The sequence below is a fragment of the Rhineura floridana genome, chromosome 1 (assembly GCF_030035675.1).
Source record: "Rhineura floridana isolate rRhiFlo1 chromosome 1, rRhiFlo1.hap2, whole genome shotgun sequence".
Taxonomy (NCBI): Eukaryota; Metazoa; Chordata; class Lepidosauria; order Squamata; family Rhineuridae; genus Rhineura; species Rhineura floridana.
The window spans coordinates 24743299-24768950 of record NC_084480.1 but is presented as its reverse complement, the minus strand read 5'-3'; the positions used below and the strand labels follow the sequence as shown (position 1 = coordinate 24768950).

General features: G+C 42.5%; 1 protein-coding gene, 1 long non-coding RNA gene and 1 other non-coding gene across 6 annotated transcripts in view; all 3 read left to right on the top strand.

The window, feature by feature from the left end:
- ADAMTS12 (ADAM metallopeptidase with thrombospondin type 1 motif 12) overlaps window positions 1-25652 on the top strand; it is a 248924-nt gene that overhangs the window by 46660 nt on the left and 176612 nt on the right. The window contains exon 1 of one of the 4 annotated variants that reach the window (XM_061615962.1): window positions 24749-24881. The exons of the other annotated variants lie outside the window; for them this stretch is intronic. Within the exon in view, the coding sequence (XP_061471946.1) occupies window positions 24783-24881 (99 nt within the window). The 5' untranslated portion in view covers window positions 24749-24782. Of the gene's footprint in view, window positions 1-24748; window positions 24882-25652 lie in introns of those variants that run through there. 4 annotated transcript variants of the gene reach the window in all.
- Window positions 11672-11743, top strand: TRNAA-UGC (transfer RNA alanine (anticodon UGC)). Its single transcript has one exon. It is a non-coding gene; the product is annotated as a tRNA-Ala (tRNA).
- On the top strand, window positions 19392-22377 carry LOC133379876 (uncharacterized). The gene is made up of 3 exons (XR_009761292.1): window positions 19392-19475; window positions 19928-20112; window positions 22200-22377. It is a non-coding gene; the product is annotated as an uncharacterized LOC133379876 (long non-coding RNA).

Genomic DNA, 25652 nt, shown 5'->3' with positions numbered 1-25652 from the left:
TTTGCTTTGCAAGCTGAAGAGCTGCTTGTGCTGGGAGATGAACTTTTGGTAGAAGGACGCTATAAAATCTCACAGTGTTTTGATGAATAACAGTATGCATCTGGTTGAAATAACAATGCAGCTTTTAAATAGGGTGACAATCCTCTTTTGACATAGTTCAGAGCTCCAATGCTGAATTATTCGCTACATCAGCTTGGCTACTGCTGTTCAATTGATGTGTTCTTTCAATGCATCTTTCATCTGCCCTTCTGAACCTAAGAAGATCACTATCACTATCACTGCTTACAAACGTTTACCCCGGGGTGGAGAACCTGTGGCCCTCCAGATGTTGTTGGACTCCCAGCTCCCATAAGTCCTGCCAGCATGGCCAGTGGTTTGGGATGATGGGAGTGGGAGTCCAACAACACCTGGAAGGCCACAGGTTTACTCCATGGCTGATTCTTACACATACCTTTTGAATTCACTGGGCTTAAGAGTGACTAATTCTGCATTAGATTGTGATCTGGATGTCTTTGTTCCTCAAGAGAGAGACATTGTGAAATCTTCTTTGCTTGAGGAGATCAGTCCTAGTCCCTTCCAAAGGCCATCTCTTGATTGATTCTTATTAAGAGGCTTGGAAGCATTGGATTCTGGATACTTGAAACAAATTTTATTGTTGCAATAAAGTTCTCTAAAATACATTAAATGTGAAAAGAGAAAAAGATTGACAGGTTGAAGAGGTAGACTTTGGGACGAAATAACATTTTTTGGATAAGAGCCTTTTCAGAGATGCACTTGATATAGTTCTCTTAGTTTAACAAACAAGTGTTAAAGTGTTTTTAAGGAGTTCTCAACGAAGCTACATTTTTCAATTTAGACCACAACTGAATAGTTTTTCAAGGGTCTTATGGTGGTCATGTGTTCTATGTCAGTGGTTCCCAACCTGGGGGCCGGGACCCCCAGGGGGGCCGCAAAGTAATCCAGAGGGGGCCGTGAACAGTAAAGAAATGAATTATTTATTATTATTTTTTAAAGAAGTCTTCACTCCCTCTACACTGTCTGCTTTCCACTGCCGCTGCAGATGACACCTCCCCCTTGCTCCAAACAAGAGGGGAGGCCTTTTCTGAAGCTCCAGAGTGTCTTTCAGGCGCACTAAGGGCAGGCATCTGCCTATAAAATACATGGCAGATGCCAAAGGAGTCTGAGGGTGGAGCTACCAGGAAAAAGAGGGGAATACTATCACTGATTCCTGTCTCCTTGCACTGCCGCTACTGACAGCGCCCTTACTTAGAATGAGAGGAGAGGGCTTTTTGTGAAGCAAAAAGAAGCAAGGCTGCAAAGAAAGGCTGCTTTCCCCCTTCCTTCCTGGTAGCCAGCCTGCCTCCCTGGGGGGAGGGGGTCACAAAAAAAATTCAGCTTATAAAGGGGGTCCCGTGCTCATAAAGGTTGGGAACCCCTGTTCTATGTTACAGAAGACATCTATTTGTCAGGTTGTCTGGTCCAAGTCAGGTTTAATGATGAAGAGGCATCAGAGCAGGGGCCTTGAAGTTGCCCATTGACAGTTAGCAGGTTATACAACTTCCTGTTAATCAATCATTATCCCACACTTTTTAGTGTATTTCACCATCACTTTTGCCATCATGAATCTCAAAAAGTCTATTTTGTTTTTTAAAAAATTGATTTGTTGCGCCAGAGCATTTTAATCCACTTTAGGCATGCATACCTCCAGTAAAATAATGACAGTCTAGAGATGACCTCTCTTAAAGCAAGACAGAATAGTAACAGGAAATTCCTGGTTCCACCCAGACTCAACTATGTCCAGTGCCACCTAGTGACTAACGCACAATGATACTTGTCCATACATCTTCTGCACTATTATTTTAAGAAAACCAAGACGAAATCAGCACTGGTGAAACCTTTAATAGTTCAGGTAATCATTCACTACGACTTCTAATAAGTGAAACAGTGGTGTCAGTGAGGTAGGCAGCAGTGGCGGCAGCAGAGCAGGATGGTTGCTGTGGAGCTGAGTGGCTGCGACCACTGCTCTCAGACGCTGCTGCAACGACCTAGTGGCATTTAGAAGGCTGTCGTCACGCTGTAGCCCACAGCACGATCTGTTGGTAGATGGCGCTGCGGACTACATCATGAGAACAGCCTTAAAATAGGTAATAGAATATATACTGTAATAGCTTACAAAATGCATTTTGAACAACAAAACATAAAACATTACACTTGAATTACGCTCAGATGGACAGACTGATTTTTTTTAAAAAAGGAAGATGCTAGGATTCAACCCTCTCCCCGCATCTCTCCAGTCATTGTTTTAGGTGGAAGCATTGCAGTAACTTCCAGACTGTGGAATCTACCTATGGTTACTCAGTGGTTTGGAAAATAAGCTCTGTACATGTTCAACTGTGCTCTTACTATATCATCATTTGAGATACTCCCAGGTTGAGCCTTAGTGGGCCATGATATGTGAGGTGAACTGGGTGGTAACCAGGGAAAATGCCTTCTTGGTGGTGGTGCTCCATTTATACAATGCCTTCCCCAGGGAGTCTTGCTTGGTGCTCATGCTGTGGTCTTTTAGGCACCAGATAAAGAACTTTTTGTTCTCACTGGCCTTTTCATTTTTATAGTATTCTTTTTATCATAATGGTACATCTATTTTAGTGCTTCCCCTTGCTGGGTTTATGTTGGTTTTAAATTGCTTTTAGTTGTTGTGTTTCTATTGATTTTAGCTGTCTTGATTTGTTTATAATTGGTTTTAGTTTTTCTCTAATAATTTCCATTTTTTATTTTTTATTTTTAATGGTCTGTAAATTGCTAGTTATATGGGTGGATATGCATAGAATAAATAAATATGTGTGTAACTTGTGCAACCAAGAATTCAATTCCAAGAGTGTGTGTGAGAGCTAAACAAATATACAGTTCTGGTAAATGGACAACTGTTGTTTTTTGCTTTTGCTTTTTACTGTGGTAAACAGTATTTCAACATTTTTTTTAAAAAAAGTTTTCCAACCCACTTAGCAAACCAGTGTAGGATATTTACACCAAAATGCTAATTGTGTCTTGGAAAAATAACCAGTATGAAGTAGTTTTTGAGGTAAATACTTGCTTTCTGGGCCAGACATTTGCAGATAGCTACCCACTTACCTCCTCCCTCATAATAGTATTTTTAGTGCTACTGAGTCGAGGGTGGTACCTATATAATTAGGCCTGCATCTTTACAAACATGGGGAGGAAGCCCCACTGAATATAATGCATAAATGTGCTGAAGGTTACTTTTGGGTCTTCTAAAGACATTTGTTGTGAAATCTGATGCTGTTTGGTGAAGATGCTTCCATCTAAAGGCTAGTCGCTCTCTGCTTTCATGGATGGATAAACATTGGATAAGTAATTCATACTCTGTGGCAAAGGTCACATTCTCAGTCTCACAGAATGTTGCCCCTTGCAGTCACTGATAAAACTGTAGCCTCCTAGAATGCAAAGACAATCACAAGAACGAGAAAAACACAAGTGTCACTGAATACAAAAATAATATTGCTTCACGCTTGCCCCCCTGCAGGTGGGAAGCTTACGGTAGCCTTTGCAATGTCTGGAAGAGGGAACAGTGAAAGCTTAATGGAATATTTGTACCAGTCTGTATAAAGCAAATGGGATCTGTAACAAAATGTTGCAGGGTGGAGTACTACTGTAAAGGGCTTCCATCACTCAATACTATTCTGCATTTGTGGCCACTGAGTATATTCAGTCCGTGTTGGGCTGTTTTGTCCCCCTCTTTAGCCCCCCTAAAAATGGAATGGAACCAATAACCTAGGGAGTTGATGGCTCTCCAGCACTGGAGGCATTCAAGAGTCAGCTGGACAGCCACCTGTCGGATATGCTTTAGGTTGGATTCCTGCATAGACCAGGGGGCTGGACTTGATGGCCTTCTAGGCCCCTTCCAACTCTACTATTCTGTGATTCTGTGAAAAAAATGTGTTTTGTATTTCTGCAAGTCTTCTCTCTTGTGCATGATTTTGAAAGTACAAGGGACTGCAGGGGAGAGGAGGGAAGGGGGAAGTTGCATTCTACAAGTGGAAGTCTCTTGCGCTAGCTCAGTTCTGGGGAACCTTTGGCCCTTCAGATGTTTGTTTGTTTATTTATTTATTTATTATTTGATTTATATCCTCCCATTCCTCCCAGTAGGAGCCCAGGGTGGCAAACAGAAACACTAAAAACATTTTAAAACATCATAAAAACAGACCTTAAAATACATTAAAACAAAACAACTTTAAAAAACATTTTAAAAAAGCTTCAAAAACATCTTTAAAAAAGGGTTAAAAACATATTATTAAAAAAACATATTAACAAGCAATTCTAACACAGACGCAGACTGGGATAGGGTCTTAACTTAAAAGACTTGTTGAAAGAGGAAAGTCTTCAAAAGGCGCTGAAAAGATAGCAGAGATGGCACCTCCCTAATATTCAAGGGGTGGGCATTCAACAGGGTAGGTGCCGCCACACTAAAGGTCCGTTTCCTATATTGTGCAGAACGAATCTCCTGATAAGATGGTATCTGCAGGAGGCCCTCACCTGCAGAGCACACTGATCAACTGGGTATATAAGGAGTAAGACTGTCTTTCTTGTATCCTGGTTCTGAGCTGCATAGGGCTTTGTACACCAAAACTAGAACCTTGAACTTGACCCAGTAGCAAATGGGCAGCCAGTGCAATTCTTTCAGCAGTGGGGTGACATGTTGGCAATACCCTGCCCCAGTGAGCAGTCTCGCCGCCGCATTTTGCACTAGCTGCAGCTTCTGGACCAACCTCAAGGGCAGCTCCACAGAGAGCGCATTACAGTAATCTAGCCTGGAGGTTACCAGTGCGTGGACAACAGTGGTCAGACTATCCCGGTCTAGAAACGGCCACAGCTGTCTTACCAGCCAAAGCTGGTAAAAGGCACTCCTAGACATGGAGGTCACCTGGGCCTCTAGCAACAAAGATGGATCCAGAAGCACCCCCAGACTACAGACCTGCTCTTTCAGAGGGAGTACGACCCCATCCAAAGCAGGCAATTGACCAATTATCAAGACTTGGGAACCACCAACCCACAGTGCCTCTGTCTTGCTAGGATTCGGACTCAGTTTATTGGCCCTCATCCAGCCCACCACTGAGTCCAGGCAGCGGTCCAGGGCTTGCACGGCCTCTCCTGATTCAGATGTTATGGAGAAATAGAGCTGGGTATCGTCAGCATACTGCTGACACCTTGCCCCAAATCTCCTGATGACTGCTCCCAAGGGCTTCATATAGATGTTAAACAGCATGGAGGACAAGATGGTACCCTGTGGCACCCCACAGCACAACTGCCATGGGGCTGTAAGACAGTCACCCAATGCTATTCTCTGAAAACAACCCTGGAGATAGAATTGGAACCACTGTAAAACAGTGCCTCCAATACCCATCTCACCAAGTCGGCCCAGAAGGATACCATGGTCAATGGTATCAAAAGCTGCTGAGAGATCAAGTAAGAATAACAGGGTTGCACTCCCCCTGTCCTTCTCCCGGAAAAGGTCATCCATCAGGGCTACCAAGGCAGATTCAGTCCCATAACCAGGCCTGAACCCAGACTGGAATGGGTCAAGATAATCTGAACTACTACTCCCATCAGCCCTAGCAAGCTAGCTGCCCCTTTTAACTAGGGATGCCAGATTGAACCTGGGGCCTTTTACATGTAAAACATCTGTTCTAACCACTGAACTGTGGATGGTACCTAACCAACTTCCTATTAGCCCTGTGCCACTAGCTCAACACAGCCTTTCCCAGCCTTTGGGTCCCTATATGTTGCTGGATTACAACCCCCAACAGCCCCAGCCAGCATGGCCAATGGTCAGGAATTATCTGAATTGTAGTCCAGCAACAGCTGGGGACCTAAAGATTGGTAAAGGCTGCTAGATCACAATTAGGGCAATACTGCTGGTGGGGGACCAGAAAATTGTAGGGCTCTGGGGAACTCTTCGGACAGTGTAGGTGTTGAGCACCAGTTATCTATCTGAACAGCAGATTTAGGTAACTTCTGTTTTATATCTAATTACTTGGTTTCTTTTGAATTTGTGTGGTCCTGGGAAAGCAAGAGTTGTTTGTTAGATCAGCTTTATTAAATTTTATCAGGGCCTTCCTTCAAGAAGCTCAGAGCAAGGATAGGGGAGAAATTTGGTTTTGTTTGCTTTTTAATGAGAAACTACCTAATTCACACTTCTTAAACCACTATGTGAACCAGAATACAGCTGTTGTTCAAAATTCACAGTTCTCTAGCTTTAGCAGGAAGGAAGCTTATGATAGCCTTTGCAACATCAGTTTCATTAGGAAGAGGGAACTGTGAAAGCTTAATGGAATATTTGTACCATTGTATCATTTGTATTTTATCACATTGGAGAGGGAATTCCATAGGGTAGGTGCTGCCACACTAAAGGTCCATTTCCTATGTTGTTTAATGCTTTAATTTTTAATATTTAATATTAACATACTTTGTAGAGATTGCAGAAACCATGGCTCAAAGCCTGTACGTTGTATACTGCTTCGATAGTTCACCCCCTTTAAATCTGTACTAACCCAGTCCTCTGATAATATGAAAAGGAGGAAAGGAAAAACCATCTTCACTCCTTATCTCTAGTGCTTGCAGATGCTTTGCTCCGATGCTTTTAGGTGGGTGTGTTAATTGTTCCCCTCTCCATGACTATTCCCTCCTCTTCCCTTCTTTCATTTCCTGTGAGTTGACAAACAACTTCCAGCTGCTCTCCCCTCTTCTGCAAGCCTTTTTTATGTTACTGCAAACGATGCCTTATTTTTCTTTCCTCCCTAACTTGTGCGCAAAAGCATAACACTGCTCAGATAAAGATTTGTATTTCAGCTGTATCGTACCAGTGAAAATACAAATAATTGCAGTTCCGGGTTGTTCTTTTTTAAATAAAACAAACTGAGCATGTTTGGTTGCCAGGTAACCAGAGGGAGTGGAAATTTTAAATTAGAGGGCATGGTCATTAGGAAACTGTGTGATTGATCCTTCCCCTCCAGTGTGAATAGAAAACACAGTTTACAGCTGGCTTTGAGCCTTTACTGTGGATGGTGCAAATAGAAAAAGGAGGTAAAAACAGTGTCTTTAGTATGAAGCAATTCTCCTATGTGGATAATCCCTATGTCTGTCTATACTTTGCTGTTGTTATGTTTGTTTTTATATTAAAAACTTAAATGATGATACAGATGGGCCCTTGGAAGTTATCTAAATCCCAGGAAATGAGAAGAAAGGGAAATATAAAGGAAGCTCAAGTCTCAAAGAAGAACACATGTTCTTGTTCCTTTTTCCCAGTAGCCTTTTTGACAGCTGGATAGTTTGGCTGTCTGGAATCCTTTGCTTATAAATACTGAGCTATCTTGGGTATTTAGATGAGTGAAGGATACTAAGCATGGTTTCTTATGGAGATTAAACAAATACTTTTTAGGAACATATAAGGTGGTGCTTCAAAGTGTGATTTACTGCAGCCTTCCCCAAGACAGTGCCCTCCAGATGCTTTGGACTATATCTCCCATCATCCCTGACCATTGGTTATCTGACTGAGGCTGATGCCATTTGTAGTCCAAAAGATCAATTAATTATCAATTGTCAATAATTGTCAATTATCTCTGTTTGGCATAGACAGCTTGCTACAAAATAGCCAAGGAGCAGCTAATCTTTTTTTGGCCCAACAGCCAGGTTCACCCACGGACAACCCTCTGGGAACCATATGCCAGTTATCCGTATAGATCAGCTGAGAGGAGGGTAATTTCCCCCTCTCTGCTCATCAAACCATCTGTCTGATGACTAGGGAGGGGTAATTTCCATCCCTATTATGTAAATTATATAAGTTACATCATTTTGCCACAGTGGACAGCGATATCATAGTTATTGGTGGAAGATGAACTGCAGCAGGATGGTAACAGTGCAGCATGTGATGAATACAGGGTGAATAGGCGTTGATGTCTTCTTCCGTCTGTACTCGTAGTGGCTGAATTCAAGCGAGTAGTCCTAGAGAGAGCAATTGGGGCTGATTGAATTGGAGAGTTAGGCCACATTCACACTAAACATTTATTCCACTTTAAACAGTCATGGCTTCCCCCAAAGAATCCTGGGAAGGGTAGTTTGTGAAGGATGCTGAGAGCTGTTAGGAGACCCCTATTCCCCTCACAGAGCTACAATCTTCACAGTGGTTTAACAGTCAGTTCCTCTTCCCAGTGAACTTTGGTGGTTGCTTGTAAGCTGATCATCTCCCTTTACTTCAGCCTTGGTTTTTGGATTATTATGTCTTTTCTTGACTGTCCTGGTCAGGGCATTGGGGGAAGAGAAAGTTGTTATTGTAAAACTTTGAAATTGTTTTACCACCTCTGGCTTAATATGAAGCTTAATTCCAGGCATATGGGGAGGAGGATTCTTACTAGGAAGGCAGTTCATGGGAATGGGAGATTTATTTCTTCACACCCCAACTTCAAATTGGAACGGCCTGCCAATGGGCAGTGACACAGAAGGGCTTATTTCTGTTGCAACTGTGTTGGGGGAGTGAAGAAGTAACTCTTTTCTCCCAACACACTCCATCCCCAGTTATCCCACACACACACACACCTATAATTAAGGAAAAACTAGACATGTAGATGCATGTCACTCATTACGTGAATGTCTAGTTTGGCCCTGAGGTTATCAACATGGAGTTGATTATAAAAAAAGAAACAGAAAGCAGAGTTTCATCATGCAAGAAACAAAAAAACCTGCCTTCTTATGTATGCCTTTGTTGGAGCCACAAAGGCCAAGTAAGGGGAGGTCATAATTTCCCCCGGCAAGTGAAGCACATAGAACACAAAAACCGTAGGAAAGTGAGGTCCAAAACCATGCCAGTGTAAAGGGAAGGAATTTGTTTGCCAGTGTTGTTCTTGCCTTTCACAGCCATTTATGCAGAACAAGGAGCCAACACATGAAGGGGCATTGTTAGTCGTGGTTCATGAGCTGTCCTCAAAAGGGTCAGAGCAGAAATAGTGCACACTAACGAACCTAGTCCTGCTACTAGATAAGAGCCGGTTCAGGAACAAGTTATCATCTTCAGCCCTGTGTGATGCTGCATCTGTTGCTGGGCTTGATTACTTCAGACTGTGAGCAGACAATTAAAGGAAAGGCCATAGCTCAGTACTGAAGCACATGCTTTGCATATAGAACAGTGTTTCTCAGCCTTTTTAAACCCATGCCCCCCTTTAGGTAACATAAACATTCCATGCCCTCCTTCAAACCTGGCTCTCCTAACAATGCTGAAGTACTGCACACCCTTGATGACGTGCAGTTCACGTAATAAGCTGCATACAATCTTCTCACTTTCCAAACATAACATTCCATACTTTTAAATTTCAATATTGTTATTTTTTTTTCTTTACTTATAGGGCACATCTTTTTGGAAAAGCTCACATCCTCCGCTGGGATCTTCATATGCCCCCCTGTGGGGGCACACCCTCATGGTTGAGAAACACTGATGTAGAAGGCCTTGGGTTCAATTATTGGTGACTCCAGTTAAAAATGATTTAATAGAATACCCGTTGCTGGAGAGCACTAGTAGGGAGAGCCCTGTTGTGCTCATGTTCTGCTCGTGGACTTCCCATAGTCTGCTTGACCACTGTGAAAACAGAATGCTGAACTAGATAAAAACCTTGTCTATATAGGATGCTGGGCTCAATGTCTTGTAGGACCCTGCAGTAGCGGAACGGAGACCCTGTGTAGCGGAACGGAGAGTATTGAGCGAGCGTATGTGTGTGTGTTTGAATCTTTGCTAAGATTCTACCTTCCCTGCAAATTAGTCAGACAGAGGCTTTAAGGTTTAAAATAAGAAATAACTACTTTATATTGGAAGTACATGTTTGATAGGAAAGATTCCTATATCTAGCTAACTAGCTAAGTTGGAGCAACGAGCACTGAGCCCAGTACTCCCCCTCATGCTGGATGAGAGGGAGAGACAAAGGAAAGATGTCTGCTCCCTTCTTGAGAGAAAGAAGAAGACTGGGAAGGAGGGAAAGAACTGGGATCAACATCCTTTGCATATCAGTCTAGCAGGAAGGGAAGAGACAGCAGGAGATCAAAGGACAGGTATAGCATAGCAACCAAGAGGTCTCCTCTCTAGCTACCCTTTTTAACCCCATGCAGCCTCAACCCACAAGTTGGAGTTGAACCTCATACATTCCAACAGTCTATTCCAGCAGGGTACCTCTTGTATTCTGATGACTTGACCTGAAACCGTTTTATCTTTGGTAGGTTCTCTGGTAAGAGCATTAGGTAGGGTCAGCAGAGTCAGCTTCTGGACATTTAGTGGGGCTTTTCTTATGTTTTTGTGCACTGTCTATAAGACTGTTATATCAGATTGAATGCTTCCAGGTTTACTATGCATTTTATGTTTTATGCTGCCTGAAAAGACAAACTAGTTATGAACTGAAAAGAGAATGTATTATGACTTAGCATGCTTAAGAGCTGAAAAGAACAGCTTGCATGCAATAAAAACATTATATTAAATTGCTCTCTTTGCAAGTATAATCACGGGCTGGACTTTTTTGTTTTTGTTTTGGATTCTCTCCATTTCATCAAACACTTTTGTAAATGATATGGAACCATCACATTGCAGAATAGCTAATCTACACAACTTGTATGCTCTTATTTTAGTGTGTTGTCTTGACTTCCCTGACTGCTCTTTGTGTTCTAAGCTTTTTTTAAAAATAACAGCAGCAATTTCTTAAAGTGAGAATGTGGTGGAGAGGCTGTGACTATGGCTTTGTCTACAATTTATCCAGAGCCAAGCACACAAATTCCTAAATCTTGACAGGCAGCTCTCTTTGGGAATAAACTCAGCACAAATGCATAACCATAAGTACGTTCATACTACAATGCAAACTCCAGCCTCTCTACTGACATGAAGAGACACTGAGCAGGAGCAGTTCTGAATGTTTCATCACAAAATGTCTAGTTAAACCCCGAGACTCGTCATTAAATTCTGACACATGCTAAGATCAGGCCACTTTTTCCAGGGGATTGTTCCTTTATTGTTGGGTGTGGGTTTTTTTTTATACATGAACATATAGTTGTTGCAACAGGATGGGTTGTCAACCTGAGATCTGCTGGGACTTCATTTCAGAAGACGTGTTTCTCGAAATAAGCTGCCAAGGCTCTGCTTTTTGAATATGTCTGTCCTGCAGAACAGATTGCCAATTATCCAGCCTGTAATTGCATTGCCCTGAAATCCTAGAAGAAGTTTGGAATGTACAGGAGCTTCTTGCTTTCTCTAGTAATACAGATGGCTTCTTGAACCTGCTTGAATCTTTTGGAGATGTATATTCTGCACAAAGCTCTTGCTATCAGGATGTTAGACCTGAAATGTGACATGTCAGTGGGGGTGAAGTCAAGGGGGCAAAGAAGGGGGAAAACTGCATGAAACAAAATGAGGCTAAGCTAAGTCTAGGGCAGAGAGCAGCACTGAGCTAAGCACCTGTACAAAAACATCCTTGGGATGACTCATATCTTTCTGAGCTATCTCCACAACTCATTTGTGCTACCACTAAAAGTGACCGTTAGCTCAGTTGGTTAGATTGTGGCGCTAATAATGCCACGGTTGTGGATTTGATCAAGGTATAGGCCAGCTAAACCTTACCGTTTTACATAAGGGGCTGTAGCTCAGTGATAGAGCATCTGCCTTGCAAGCAGAAGGTCCCAGGTTCAATCCCTGGCATCTCCAGGTAGACTCCCTGCCTGAAACCTTGGGAGAGCTGCTGCCAATCAGTGAAGACAGTGGGCTAATGGACCAAGGGTCTGGCTCAGTGTAAGGCAGCTTCCTATGTTCGTTTCTCCACGAATTATTTATTGTGGCCGCCCCTAGCCAGTCACAAGCTTCTAGGAATGATTACAAGTCTTCTGTTTCTTGTCATTCAAGATTCTGATGGCACATTTGTGTGTGTTTCTGTCGTGCTCTTGCTCTGTTTAGAATTACATCCAGTTGTTTTTGTCTCTGAAGCCGATTGCCAAAATCCTTGCTCTGCAGGAACAGCAATCCATGCATTGCTTTCGATACACTTTCTGGTTTTAGACGACTGCAATCTTCGAAGAGCTTGTGGTTTGGTTCACAGTGATGTGTCGTAGATAGCTCCTCTGTGACCTCACCAACTTAGCCAGATATACATCATGCTTCCTAGAAGACATTTTGCAAAGGAAAGATTATACAGGATGTGGTATCTGCTCATAAACAAAATTATGCAATAAACTAGATGTTAAAGGTTAGTGGGCTAAGCCTAAAACAACAGACACCTGGTTCTGGAGAATTAATCTCCATTGCACATTTTGCAATTATTTGCGACATTGCACAGAACTGGAAAGTCTTCTGAATTACTGAATCCACTTTCCTGGCTTTTTATGGGAGTTAGGTAGGGGAGAGTATATAGAACATTCAACATGAAACTCCTTTCTCCAATCTACCTCTGAGAAGAGTTGAAGGATTCATTCCAATGATCCTAGCCAGCACTTGAGAGTTTCCTGAGTAGTAACCGTGGAAGAACAATTCAGTCCGGGGTTTGTACTGGAACAAAAGATAGGAATCACTTTGGGACAGATGGTTCTGTGCAATCATTTGGAAACATTGTAAATCATATCTCATGCACATTTCAAGCAAGCCTTGCTCCTAAGGCTACATAAACATCACACCACCTTCCTATTATTATTATTATTATTATTATTATTATTATTATTATTATTATTATTATTATTATTATTCTGTTGTTCTAGTAAAAGTCCCCAGAGCAGCATGTAGAATCATAGAATCGTGGAGTCGGAAGGGGCCTATAAGGCCATCGAGTCCAACCCCCTGCTCAACACAGGAATCCAAATTAAAGCATTCCTGTCAGATGACTGTCCAGCTGCCTCTTGAATACCTCTAGTGCTGGAGAGCCCTCTACCTCCCTAGGTAATTGGTTCCATTGTTGTACCACTCTAGCAGTTAGGTAGTTTTTGCTGATGTTCAGTCAAAATCTGGCTTCCTGCAACTTGAGCCCATTATTCCATGCCCTGCTCTCTGGGATGAGATCCTGGCTCTCCCCTGTGTGGCAACCTTTCAAGTACTTGAAAAGTGCTATCATATCGCCCCTCACTCTTCTCTTCTCTTCTCAAGGCTAAATATGCCCAGTTCTTTCAGTCTCTCCTCATTTTGTCTGCATCTTTCTTAAAGTGCGGTGTCCAGAACTGGACACAATACTGGATGAAATTTGGCTTCCTGCAACTTGAGCCTGTTATTCTGTGTCCTGCACTCTGGGACGATTGAGAAGAGATCCCAGCCCCCCTCTGTGTGGCAATCTTTCATGTACTTGAAGAGTGCTGTCATATCTCCCCTCAGTCTTCTCTTCTCCAGGCTAAACATGCCCAGTTCTTTCAGTCTCTCCTCATAGGGCTTTGTTTCCAGTCCCCTGATCACCTTTGTTGCCCTCCTCTGAACCCATTCCAGTTTGTTTGCATCCTTCTTGGAAGTGCGGAGACCAGAACTGGACGCAGTATTCAAGATGAGGCCTAACCGGTGCCAAATAGAGGGGAACCAATACCTCAGTGATTTGCAAACTATGCTTCTGTTAATGCAGCCTAAGATAGCATTTGCCTTTTTTGCAGCCACATCACACTGTTAGCTTATGTTCAGCTTGTGATCATCAACAATCCCAAGATCCTTCTCGCCTGTAGTATTGCTGAGCCAAGTATCCCCTACCTTATAACTGTACATTTGGTTTCTTTTGCTCAGGTTTACAACTTTGCACTTACCCCTGCTAAATTTCATCCTGTTGTTTTCAGCCCAGTGCTCCAGCGTGTTGAGATCCCTTTGAATTTTGTTTCTGTCTTTCAAGGTATTAGCTATCCCTCCCAATTTTGTATCATCTGCAAATTTGATAAGCATTCCTTCCATGTCCTCATCCAAGTCAAAATGTTGAAGAGCACTGGGTCCAGGACTAAGCCCTGTGGTACCCTGCTCCTAACCTTTCCCCAGTATGAGAAGGAACCATTGATGAGCATTCTTTATGATTCTGTAGCCATCTGTGGATCCACCTGATAGTTGTTCCATCCAGCCCACGTTTAGCTGGCTTGCTAATCAGAATATAATGGAGCACTTCGTCAGAAGTTTTGCTGAAGTCGAGATATATTATGTCCACAACATTCCCATAGTCTACGAGGGAGGTTACCCAATCAAAAAATGAGATAAGATTAGTCTGGCAGGATTTGTTCTTGATAAATCCATGTTGGCTTCTAGTAATCACTGTATTGTTTTCAAGGTGCTTACAGATTGGCCACTTTATAATCTGCTTCAGAATCTTTCCAGGGATTGATGTCAGACTGACTAGTCTGTAGTTCCCAGGTTCCTCCTTTTTAAAGATAGGGACAACATTAGTCCTCCTCCAGTCATCCGGCACTTCACCCATCCTCCATGATTTCACAAAGTAATGTCAGTGGTTCCGAGAGTTTTTCAGCCAGTTCCTTCAATACTCTGGGATGCAGTTCATCAGGCCATGGAGATTTGAACTCATTCAAAGTGGTTAGGTATTCCTTGACCATTTGTCTATCAATCTCAAGCTCCAATCCTGCCCTTCCAACTTCCCATTTCCCAGGAGGGTTATAGACCCTCTTTTGGGAGAAGACTGAGCCAAAGTAGGAATAGAGCACTTCTGCCTTTTCTTTGTCATCTGTTCTCATTTTGCCATCCTCACTGAGTAGCTGTACCACCGTTTCTTTTCTCTGTCTTTTACTATGGATGTACCTGAAGAAATCTTTTCTGTTGCTTTTGGCATCTCTTGCTAACTTCAGCTCATTCTCAGCTTTAGTCTTCCTGACGCCATTCTTGCAATCACTCTCATTTTGAACATACCACCACTTCCAGGTTAAGGGGCACACGGTGGGATATGTTATTCGAAGACCCTTATTGCACAGTAGAAGTTATCTAAAAAAACCCCAAGGATAGGCTTCCCTGGGAATGCAAGTAGACAGCAGGAGAACATAATCAATTGTTTCTAAAATGTGTACCCTGCATTAGCCCATGGGGTTCTCAAAGTAGCTCATAGAGAGAAAATAATAACAATAACAATAATAATGTAAAATCATAATGTTCCAATAACAAAAACATTAAAAGCAACTAACAGGGATTATACAGTGTCTAATATGCAGCAGCCAAGCCAAGGTAGAAAGTTTTGTAGGGCAGTACTAAGCTAAAGGATAAAAAAAAAATCCTTTGTTTGCATTGCTTAAATAAATAATGGTACATTGTTATTAGTATTTGTTTAATTAGTATTTATTTATATAGTCTTTGACTATTCAGGGTGTGCTGTACAGTGAAAGAAGATAGCTCTCTGCCCTGAGGAACTTACAATCTAAGTTCCTCAAATTTCAAAAGCACCAAATAGTGGTGCTTATTTCCAAATAAGCAAGCGTAGGATTGTGCTTTCAATCATATACTGCACGCTTGGGTCTTCTAGTCAGCTCAGATGCAGAGTTAACTAAAAGGGGAACCTGTGAACCTCTAGATGTACTTGAGTGCATGCACATCTGGCACAGCTAAACTAGAGCATTAGATGTGGATGTGAGAAGTCCATCTTCAAATCCCTGTTCAGCCATTAAGATTACTGAGTGGCTTTGGAAAAATTGCCCAGGCTACTTCTCAGCATAGCCTACCTCACGGGATTGTACTGTATGTAGTAAAAACAAAAACAAATAAGAATTGTATGCTCTTTTAAAAGTGTTATGGAAAGCAAGCACTATTAGTAAATAAGACTCGACTCTTCAGCTGGAATTCCAAACATACTTACTATGGCAGCCTTCTCCAACCTGATGCTCTCTCTTTGGACTCCAGCTCCCCCAACAAGCATGGCCAATGGTCAGGGGCAACTGGAGGTACAGTCTGTAGGCCTCGGGTTCTCTTCCCATCTACGCTTTAAGAGAAACTCAGGAGAGGTTTAAGGGATATAAATAGAGAGTACCTAAGACTTCACAGAGTGGTTTGCCTGTCAAGAATGTGTCTTTTCATTTGGTCTGGGCTATGTAGGGAAGAATAGGGGACAAAATTGAGTAGCCTCATGTTCTTTTTTTAAGCTGCTAACCGTCTTGAAGTAATTTACTAGAATGCATTAATAACGAATGTTTGACATGTACTGAAGCAGATGTGTAATTCTTCATTGCAGTAAGATCTTGCTTCATTTCTCTTTGTACCTAGTCTGTTCTTTGATGTTTCAATGAAACCTATTTGAGGAGGAAATGAGAACATGCAGTAATACATATCGCGTAATTGAAATACCTTCACATTCCATATAAAAGTTTATTGTATCTCCATTAGAATGATACACAAGTCTGATTTAAAAAGATATATATGATATATTTATTACCCTCACTTTGAGATTAAGAAATAGGAAGAGAACATGTCCATTAATGTTTGTCTGACTGCAGGAAGTGTTTATAAGGAATTCCTCATCATTCTTCAGCCCAGGATTGTGTCTTCAAAATGGGAGGGAGGGGGAAAGGATGAGGAAAGAAGGGAGGGAAGATAAAAGGAAAGAGGAAGAAGAGAAACAAGAAGTAAGATTAGGGATGGGGGAGAAATTAGATTCTGTTTGCATTTAAGGTCAAATGTATCAGCTTTGCACTTTCCAACACAACATGAGAATCAAAACAGCCAACCTTCAACATTAACCCTTATCTAAATTTTGTGATGCAGTTCTTCCACCAAACTGTGTTTACAAGATGCATGTATTAGGTAAAAGTATGCATGAAAATGAATATATTAGTGAAAATAATATAAAGGCACTAAATTGGGAGAAATTGCTTGCAAAAATGTGTACGTTAGTCAAAGCTGCATACAAAACTGTCAAAACTGACCCTTCTATCCTCAAGTAAGGTATGGCCACCATCATACATGCCATGCTAACCTCTAGGTTGGGTTACTGTAATGTCTTCTATGTGGACCTGCCTTTTAAAAGTGTTCAGCCACTACAACTGGTTCAAAATGCAGTAGCTAGTGATGGGAAATTGCTAGAAGAATTACCTGACCCTCATTTTAGAAGATCTGCATTGGTTGCCAATTTGTTTACAGTCCCAGTTCAAAGTAATGCCCCCCCCCTTACAAGGCTTTGAATGGCCTGGGCACAGAGTGCCTGAACGATTGTCTCCTCCCATATGCTTCTTCATGTTCTTTTAAAATCTTACGGGGCCCCTAAGGTGCTAAAATGAGGGTCGCTAAAATCTCTGGCCTTCTCTGGGGTACAAACCTCTTTGGAAAGTGCCAGGGAAGTGTGCCTGGCTGATTCCCTTGTGAGTTTCAGGAGACTCACCGCCTTTTTTAGAAGGGTGTATTTAGATTAGCAATTGTTTTGGTGTTTTATCATGCTGCTTTGATAAACCATGACGGTGATGCTTTTAAGTATTGTTTTAAATCATCTCATTATATGTTAATGCTGTGAGCAGCCACAATACTGCGCAGTCCAGAAGAAGGTTTATCACCATACCTGGCTGCTTGTGTGAACTGGGTTATCCAGTTCTACAGGAGCTTGAGGCTCAGAGACGAAGCAACCAGTATCTGTTCAAGTCAAGTCCAAGTTAAGAACAGGTGAGAACAGGACCTTGGACAGCTCCAGTGCTGCCGCCACCCCCCCCCAACTGACTGAAACATTCTCCCTCTAATACACCTACAGAAGATCTTGTTTCTGCAGGGAGCTTATGCAGGCTGATTTGGCCTGAGGTGGTAGGCTGTACATCCCTGGAGGAGCTGGCTGGGTGGTTAAAGGGTGCCTTGCTTCATTTTGCAGTGTTGGCTTCTATTCAAGTTCTACTCAGAGTACACCCATTGAAGTTAATGAACCTAAATTAGTCATCTCCATTAGCTTCAATGAGTCTACTTTGAGTAGGGCTAGCATTGAATATCCCCACAAGGCTGGGGACAGAGCCGTACTGCATGGGACTCATCTTCTGAGTCGGAGAATGGTAGCAGGGCTAAGTCTTCCAGCTGTGAGGGCCCAGAATAAGATCCTAATGGTCCCCCCCAGAAGTAGTCTGAACCTCATCATCATCAGAGTCCTTTGTTGTGCACTGCAAGGTTCCACAGGTTATGAGTCATGCCATGAGCCTGAGATGCAACTGTAGCAAATATGTTCAAGAAAAAAGCTGCAATTCAAGATGTAAGGAAACAAATCCCTCATAAATCCCAATGACTTGTAGGGTTGTTTTCCCATTTGGGAAATGGCTCTAACCCTTGGCCATGGGATGAGCACTGAATTCAGGGTGATCCCTTAAAGTTGAAGACTTCCTCAGAACCTTCTTCCTGTGAATGTAATGTGTTTCACTGGTTTTTAATACTGTATTTTAAATTACTGTAACCTGCCCTGGGACCAAATAGTGAAGGGCAGGAATAAATATAATGATGATTATGAAGGCTGAATTGTAGGTTGGAGCTGTATCCAGATGGGAACAGCGCATAAAGTCTCTTTCAAACTGTTGTACTATTTCACATTTCACCAAAACAGACAGAGTTGATGCCTGTGCTTAGTTTGGATGCCCCTGGGACACTGTCAAAAAGAAGGGCATTGTAAATTAGAAGAAGGGTGTAAGCAAAGACTATAGCTACTGACTCTACCTTTGTATGCTGGCTGCTGTCCATATCACTCTCCAGAAGTGGAGCTGACTGGATCGTTTTACAGCAAACCCTTCGCTAGCAAACTTGCAGAATGAATTCTGGAAAGGTGAGAGCAATTAAGCAATCAAGGACGCCATGAACAGGAGTCATTCGTTCACTACAATCCACATCTGCAAATGACATATTGGCTTGCATTAATATAACATGGAGTGAATAAATGTAATAATGATGAGACTAGGTTCACAGCTTTGTTGATGGAAAATATTGCTGGGGCGAAAGCACCAGTAGGGTTGAAGGTTTCATGGGGTTAGAGACAGGATGCTACAAGTAGCACTGTTTCCACAGGCGCCACCCAATTACAAGCCAGCACACAATACATATATAGTTTATACTTTGCAAAGCACTAATAAAATGCCTAGCATTATAATGGTCATGGAACTAAGTGGAGGGAGGAATGGAAGTTACAGTGGCTTTGGGGGGGCTCAATGCAGCTCTGTGATCCTTGCCCTGGCAACTCCAGCCACTAGGGTACGGGGTAGGGAGAAGTGGGATGGCCACTTACAAATCACCTCAAACAAGAAATGTACCCCCAGAGGAGAAGGCACAGATTTACATAAAATTTGCATATGCTAATTTATATGTATAGATGCAAATTAAGAAACAATTGCTATATTTTAAATAAGAACATGATGCAAGAGTCAACCAAGTTAAGTCCACTTTCTTTGCCCCATAGAAATCAGTGGGAGAGAGTAAACACGGAGCCAATCCACATCTGCATATCTCCACCCCTCATTTGCATACCCACCAGGCCATGCCTGCAACCCCCTCCCAGGTATCAGATATTAGTCTTTCAAGAACTGGTAGCCCTTGACATCACCCTTGTGAGCCTCAGGCTTTGGTATGCTGGGAAACTGGCAGCCATATGTGGAAATCCCTGAAGGCTGAGCATTTGTAACGGATATAAAATAAAAATATGTAAAGTCTCATGCGTACTTAGTTACAGTCAATTTTGGTTGTTTATCCAGAACTGAAAACTGAACCACAAATCAACAAGAGAAAGATGGGTGAATGTTGTTTTTCTTTACTGTGTTACCTTGGGCGGGGGATCAGATCTGTGAACCACTTTTAAGTCTCTGTAGTTTGTAGTTCTCTGATACAAAAACACATACCTCAGCTGAGATAACCAGATTAAAATGCTAATTATGTATTTTCTTCATTGGGGAATTAGGAAAAGTTCATCTAGCATTTCTTGTTATTCATGCGATGGTAAATATTTACTTACAGGAACTTGGTAGGTCTCAGAAATCATGGAATCCCTGGTGCATATATAACTATGAAAAAAAAACCCTCCTAAAGTCATCATACTGAAGTAAAAAACATCAGTCCTGGCCTGCTCCATCAACTACAAAATGAGCTACAACTGGTGCAGATGTTACAGCAGCCAACCAACCCCTGAAAATGACTTTCACGTAAGCTATCTACTTGCACACATAATGATAGGAACATTGATAGCTGCCTTATACTGGGCCATCTTGCTTAGTATTGTTTACACTGGCTGGCAGCAGCTCGCCAGGGTTTCAGGCAGTTAACATTCCCAGCTCTACCTTGAGATACCAGATATTGAACCTGGGACCTTCTACATGCAAAGCAGATGCTCTGTCACTGAGCTGTGGCCCTTGCCAGTGAAAATTCAGAAGATCAAATGGAAGCACAGGAAGCAACCGCCAATTTGCACCAAGGCCTTCTTCTCCATAGCCAAATTGAGGAATATTTTGGGAAATGAGCTCCCCTTTCTAGTCTAGAGAGAAACGTAAAACGTAAAATACTTTAGTGCAGCAGAAAAGAACCCTGAATGCGTATTCAGATGTCTCCCCTTTTCTGACACCCCTTTTCTGGTGATTAGATCGTATTTCAGTGCCATTTCTGGTGTTCTCCTCTTAGACCCAAGGGTCTTGAAGACATAAGAACTATTGGAAGGAACAACAGGAAAGGCTTTGAAATTGCCCATCAACCTCTAGCATCTGGATGGCTGATGGAGCAGGTTCACAGGTCACCTGAGCTCTTCCACACTATGGAGATATGTATTGTATTTCTATATAAATTATAGTGATTACTTCTAAATTTGCACCTGCACATATAAATTAACATATGCAATTTTACGCAAAGCTGTGCCATCTTCTTCCTCTTTTTTGGCAGTGCGTGTCTGCCCTGCACCATCATGGCAGTTTGTAGCTCTGTGGCTAGGGTACTAGACCAAACACCACTCTCTGTTGCCCTAGCAACTGTGGTGGTATTGAGAGCTGTTTAGTCCAGCACACAAACTTTTCCTTGATCCTGGCAGCTTCCTTCAGACAGTGTTGTTCTCTGTGGGCTCCTAGGATTATCAGGACTGAGTGCCCGTGGGACTAGATGCTTTGCATTTTTGGTCACATCTACACCATGTGTTTAAGCCACTCTTATACTACTTTGAACAGTCATAGCTTCCCCCAAAGAATCCTGGGAACTGTAGTTTGTTCAAGGTGCTGGGAAATGTAGTTCTGTGTTGCTTGTCCTAACAATGTTCAGCACCCTTAACACAGTACAGTTCCTAGGATTCTTTGGGGGAGGGGAAGCCACAACTGTTAAAGTGGTGTTAAGAGTGTTTTCAGTGCACAGTGTGGATATGCCCAATTGAACCACTGGCATAAGTGCTTGATGGCTCCAAATCTGAGGTGGTTTGCTGCGCTTGAAGGTGGTGTTATAGCTCTGTGGGGACATAGGAAGCTGTTTTATACTGCTGGACCATTTGTCCATCTAGCTCAATACTGTCTACACTGACTGGCAGCAGCTATCCAGGGTTTCAGACGGAGTATTTCCCAGTCCTACCTGGAGGTGCTGAGGATTGAACCTGGGACCCTCTTCATGAAAAACAGATGTTCTGCCACTGAGCTATGCCCCTTCCTAATGTCAAACATGGCCATACTATAGATATTGTTATGAGCATGGGGGTGGGGATGGATGATTCCTGTGGGTCCCCTTTCCAGACTCTGATTTGGAATCCTGTGCCTTGGAATGAGCAACTCTCTGCTGGTCAAATGAGACTTTTGTTAACCAAATAGATTGGCCAGGTAAGATAATGGACCGGTCAGTTGCCTAGCAACGGTGAATGGGTCAGGGAGATTCTTTTGTCATTGAAACTCTTCAGGAGAGCCTCCTTCCCCCCCCTCCTGGAGCCCAGGAGAGTTTTGTGTTTTTAGTGTGTCTAGAGAATTGCTGGGAACTGGAAGGCAGGGCAGAGAGAGACTAACTGTCTGCACCATGGCCTATGGGGTGCCTCCTGCAACCCAGATGGAAAAACTGGATATTGGACTGCTGATGCCTTGAACCCCTCCATTCTTGAGCTCAGGTTGGAATATGTGTAAATAAATAAACCATATTTCATAAAGACACCGCAGTCTCCGCTGAACTTCTTCCCAAAGGAAACCAAACCCTAGATGAACGCAGGGACCCCCGAAATCTCACCGCTGGAAGATTGGGAGAGGTGCACAACAATATGTTTCTTTTTATGTCTTTCCAGGTTCTCTGTTCAAACTGCTTTGGCAAGGTTTTACAGAACTTCAACCTGTACTCCATGAAAAGGCCAAAACAAACCCTCAGAATGGTGTCCAGCGTGACTGACTATGGGGATTAGTTGGGCAATGAGGCTTGACCCAGCTTTCAGAGAGTTATTTTGTCACCTGTCTCAATCCCTAAAGTATTGGCAAAAAACAAATAAATGGTTGATAAGCCTCAGTTCCACACTGTATCAGTTTGCTTTACTTATTTAAGACATTTATATCCCGCTCAATCATTTGCATATCTAAGTGGTGTGCATAAAAATGAACCAAACATAAAATGAAATAATAAAACAATAAAGTAATCATAAAACCAAACACTACCTTAACATGTCTGCTGGAGTCCTAGTCATGTGCCTGAAGTTCAACAAGTAGGGTGCCCATTTAATCTCAGTTGGGAGGGAGTTCCACATGCTTGGGCCCACCCAACACAGATTCCAGTTGCACCCACCCTAGCTGGCATGTGGCCCCCCCAATAATTATCCCCATGCTGGCTGGGACTGATGGGAGCTGTCATTAAATTGCATACTAAACCAGAATTGTACAAACTGAATAAAGAAGCAGACTTGGTAGGGTATAGCTACTTATAGCAATATTCCTGTCCTGTTGCTTGTACAATCATTACCTGTGTACGTAACAGGAAAGGCTTCCAGGTCAAAAAGCTAGGGAGAAGAAATGGATGATTAGATTAAGTCTTGGCACCTGACATCCAACTGTTGAAATCGATGTTCTAACTGGCATCATGTTACAGCCAATGCTTGGAAAGTTAATTTTAAAAGGGAACTAGTTCTAGTCCATCCTGTCCAAAAAGGAACTAGTTCCATTAAAGTTTGTACTTTTACAAAATGAACTAGTTCAAGCCAACTCCAAGTTCATCCATATGAACATTTTCGTTTATAAAAAGTTCATCAGGAGAAAAATCCCAGCTTTTAGAATGTTACAAGCTGCTGTGCTTAAGTATAGGGTCCATGCCTGAGTAATAAGATGTGTGACAGACAGATTGTCAATTGGTGAAGCTTTCCCCATGATTGTATTTCCACACTAGAAAAGGCTTAAGCTGTTTAATTTTTGTCTGCTACTCAGCTGTTAAAGGCACAAGGCATCATTCACTTTGTTTGTGTAACCTGTACTTCTTGCCTCAAGCTGCTCTTGTTAGAAGAGAGCAACTCTCTTCATCAGGGAAGATACATAAAATGCCTCCCATTCCTTCCTTTTGAAGACATAACGACAGTGATAGTAATGAAGCATCCTTAGAAACAGCAGCACCTCTCTATCTGCCTAATAAACCTTAACACATTACTTCCACATTTTGCTTTCTAATTTTCGTTATAGATGTCCAATTGACTTACTTAAAAAAAAAGTCTAGGCTCCCAGCTGGGGGAAGGAGCAGAGAATGAATGTGAAGATGAACTAGAAATTGTTCAAAGTTCTACCCCAGAATGAACTTAATAGTTCACTGAACTTCATTCAACTGAACTAGTTTATTCCAAGCACTGGCTACAGCCCTTTCTTTAGGTTATCTTGTAACTAGCATGTCCATAATAAGCAGTTTCTGTTTTCTGTTTGTTTCTGTTACTTCTCAAGCCAAAACTAAATGTAATGGCAACAGACATGAGTCTTTCAAACAGGGCTGCCACAATCTTGTGTAATGCAGGAATAATGTGTGGGTCCAATTTAAAGTGCAAAATGGGGAGATGAGCCCTGCATGATACTCCTCTCTCTTCCCCAGGCAGCCTCACTTCCAGTATAAGATACCATGGAGAATGTATAATCTTGGAGTAAGGACTGCAGGGGAAAGACTCTGCAGGCAGGGATGAAGATCCAGCACTCTCTGCACATACTCTTTTAAAGCTTGAAATCAGAACACCAGATTGCTGTTGCTTCACATGTGATTTGGGCGACCCAGCACTTCAAGATACACATCTACTGCCTTTATAAGTAGGCTGTGCAATTTCTAAAAGTGACCCACCTGGCACGCTCCCACTAGATCAAGAATGGTGGACCTTTTTTTCTGTTGAGGGATGCATACCCTAGAGCAGCCTTCGCCAACCTGGCAAACGCCAGACGTTTTGGACTACAACTCCCATCACCCAGGAGTAATCTGTTGGGGACCATGTACCATTACTGGAGCCAGTGGTGGGTGTGACCAGACCTCTGTTTCTGCCACCCTTCCCCCCCCCCCCGTTAGGTGAAGGAGTTCCATGTAGCTCTCAGGTCACAGGTTGCTCACCCCTGTTTGCATTGGGACCATGTGGAAGATATGGTGAGGAGATTAGGAACTGATGCATACAATAAGCTTTCCTTATGCCTAGGTCTTTGCTGCGCCTTGGTCCTTTACTTGTGTTTGGAATTATTCAGGTGTCTTGAGCTAAGATAAGTGAGCTAGACACTGTCAGGTGTGATTGATGTGATACTATTAGTTATGTAACCATGAGTCTGTTTATGCAGTCAATGTGGCAGGAATGTATTTAAACCCTACAGACCCCTTCCATGGTCAACTTCACCATGGGATAGGAGGATTATGATGTGTGTTGTGGCATGCTGACATGATGTCTGTACTGATACCGGGGTTCCCCAGTGATAGAAGGGATGTGACTCTTGTTATTTGTTTTCTCATCTCCTGTTCTGGCTTATCTTCTACTAAAGTAAGTTACAGATATGTGTTCATTGCCTTGTCCGAATCCCTATGAACCTCCTCCAGACTCCTGCCAGAACACTGTTCTGGAGTTTCAGGAAGGCAGTGAACACATCATTATTTTGACTTGCGTGCCTATAATGAAAGATGTGCTCTTTGGTCTCTAACTAAATTAACTCCAATTCTCCCAAGGATGTGTCTGTATCTGCTGAAAAATGCCTCATTTTGTCACTGCAAAATACGCTGTTGGCGTGAATGAAACTAGGGGTTTAGCAATGGGGCAAAATGAAATGCAGATCCATGTGTCCTCGACTTTTGCTATGCTATGAGGAAGCTGCCTCAGTAACAGCCTTGTCATTGAAACTGTCAGGCTCAGCAGCATTGCAAACTACATTGCTGTATCTGCTTAGGAAAGGATGGCCTTTTGAGATGAAAGTGACAGGATCATTTCACTTAGAGTTCTGAGCAGTTCCTGTCACCATCAGATGTCACCTGTGCTGTTGACATGCTCAGGAGGATATTATTCTGCTTATCTCTTGGAAAGCAGGAGTAGGCGAGACCAAATAACAGTCTTTTTGCATTCCAGATTGAAATCTTTCTTTCCAGGGGGGTGAAGAACCCCACTGTGAATGTCTGAATTTCCCAGTCAGATTTCCCCACAAGAAGTTCCTTGCAAAGACAGGTTGATGGCAATCTTATAGTGACGCTGTGACTGTCTTGTCTATCTATTTCATTTGTATCCTGCTTTTTATATGAAGAACTACAGGCGACCCCACATGGT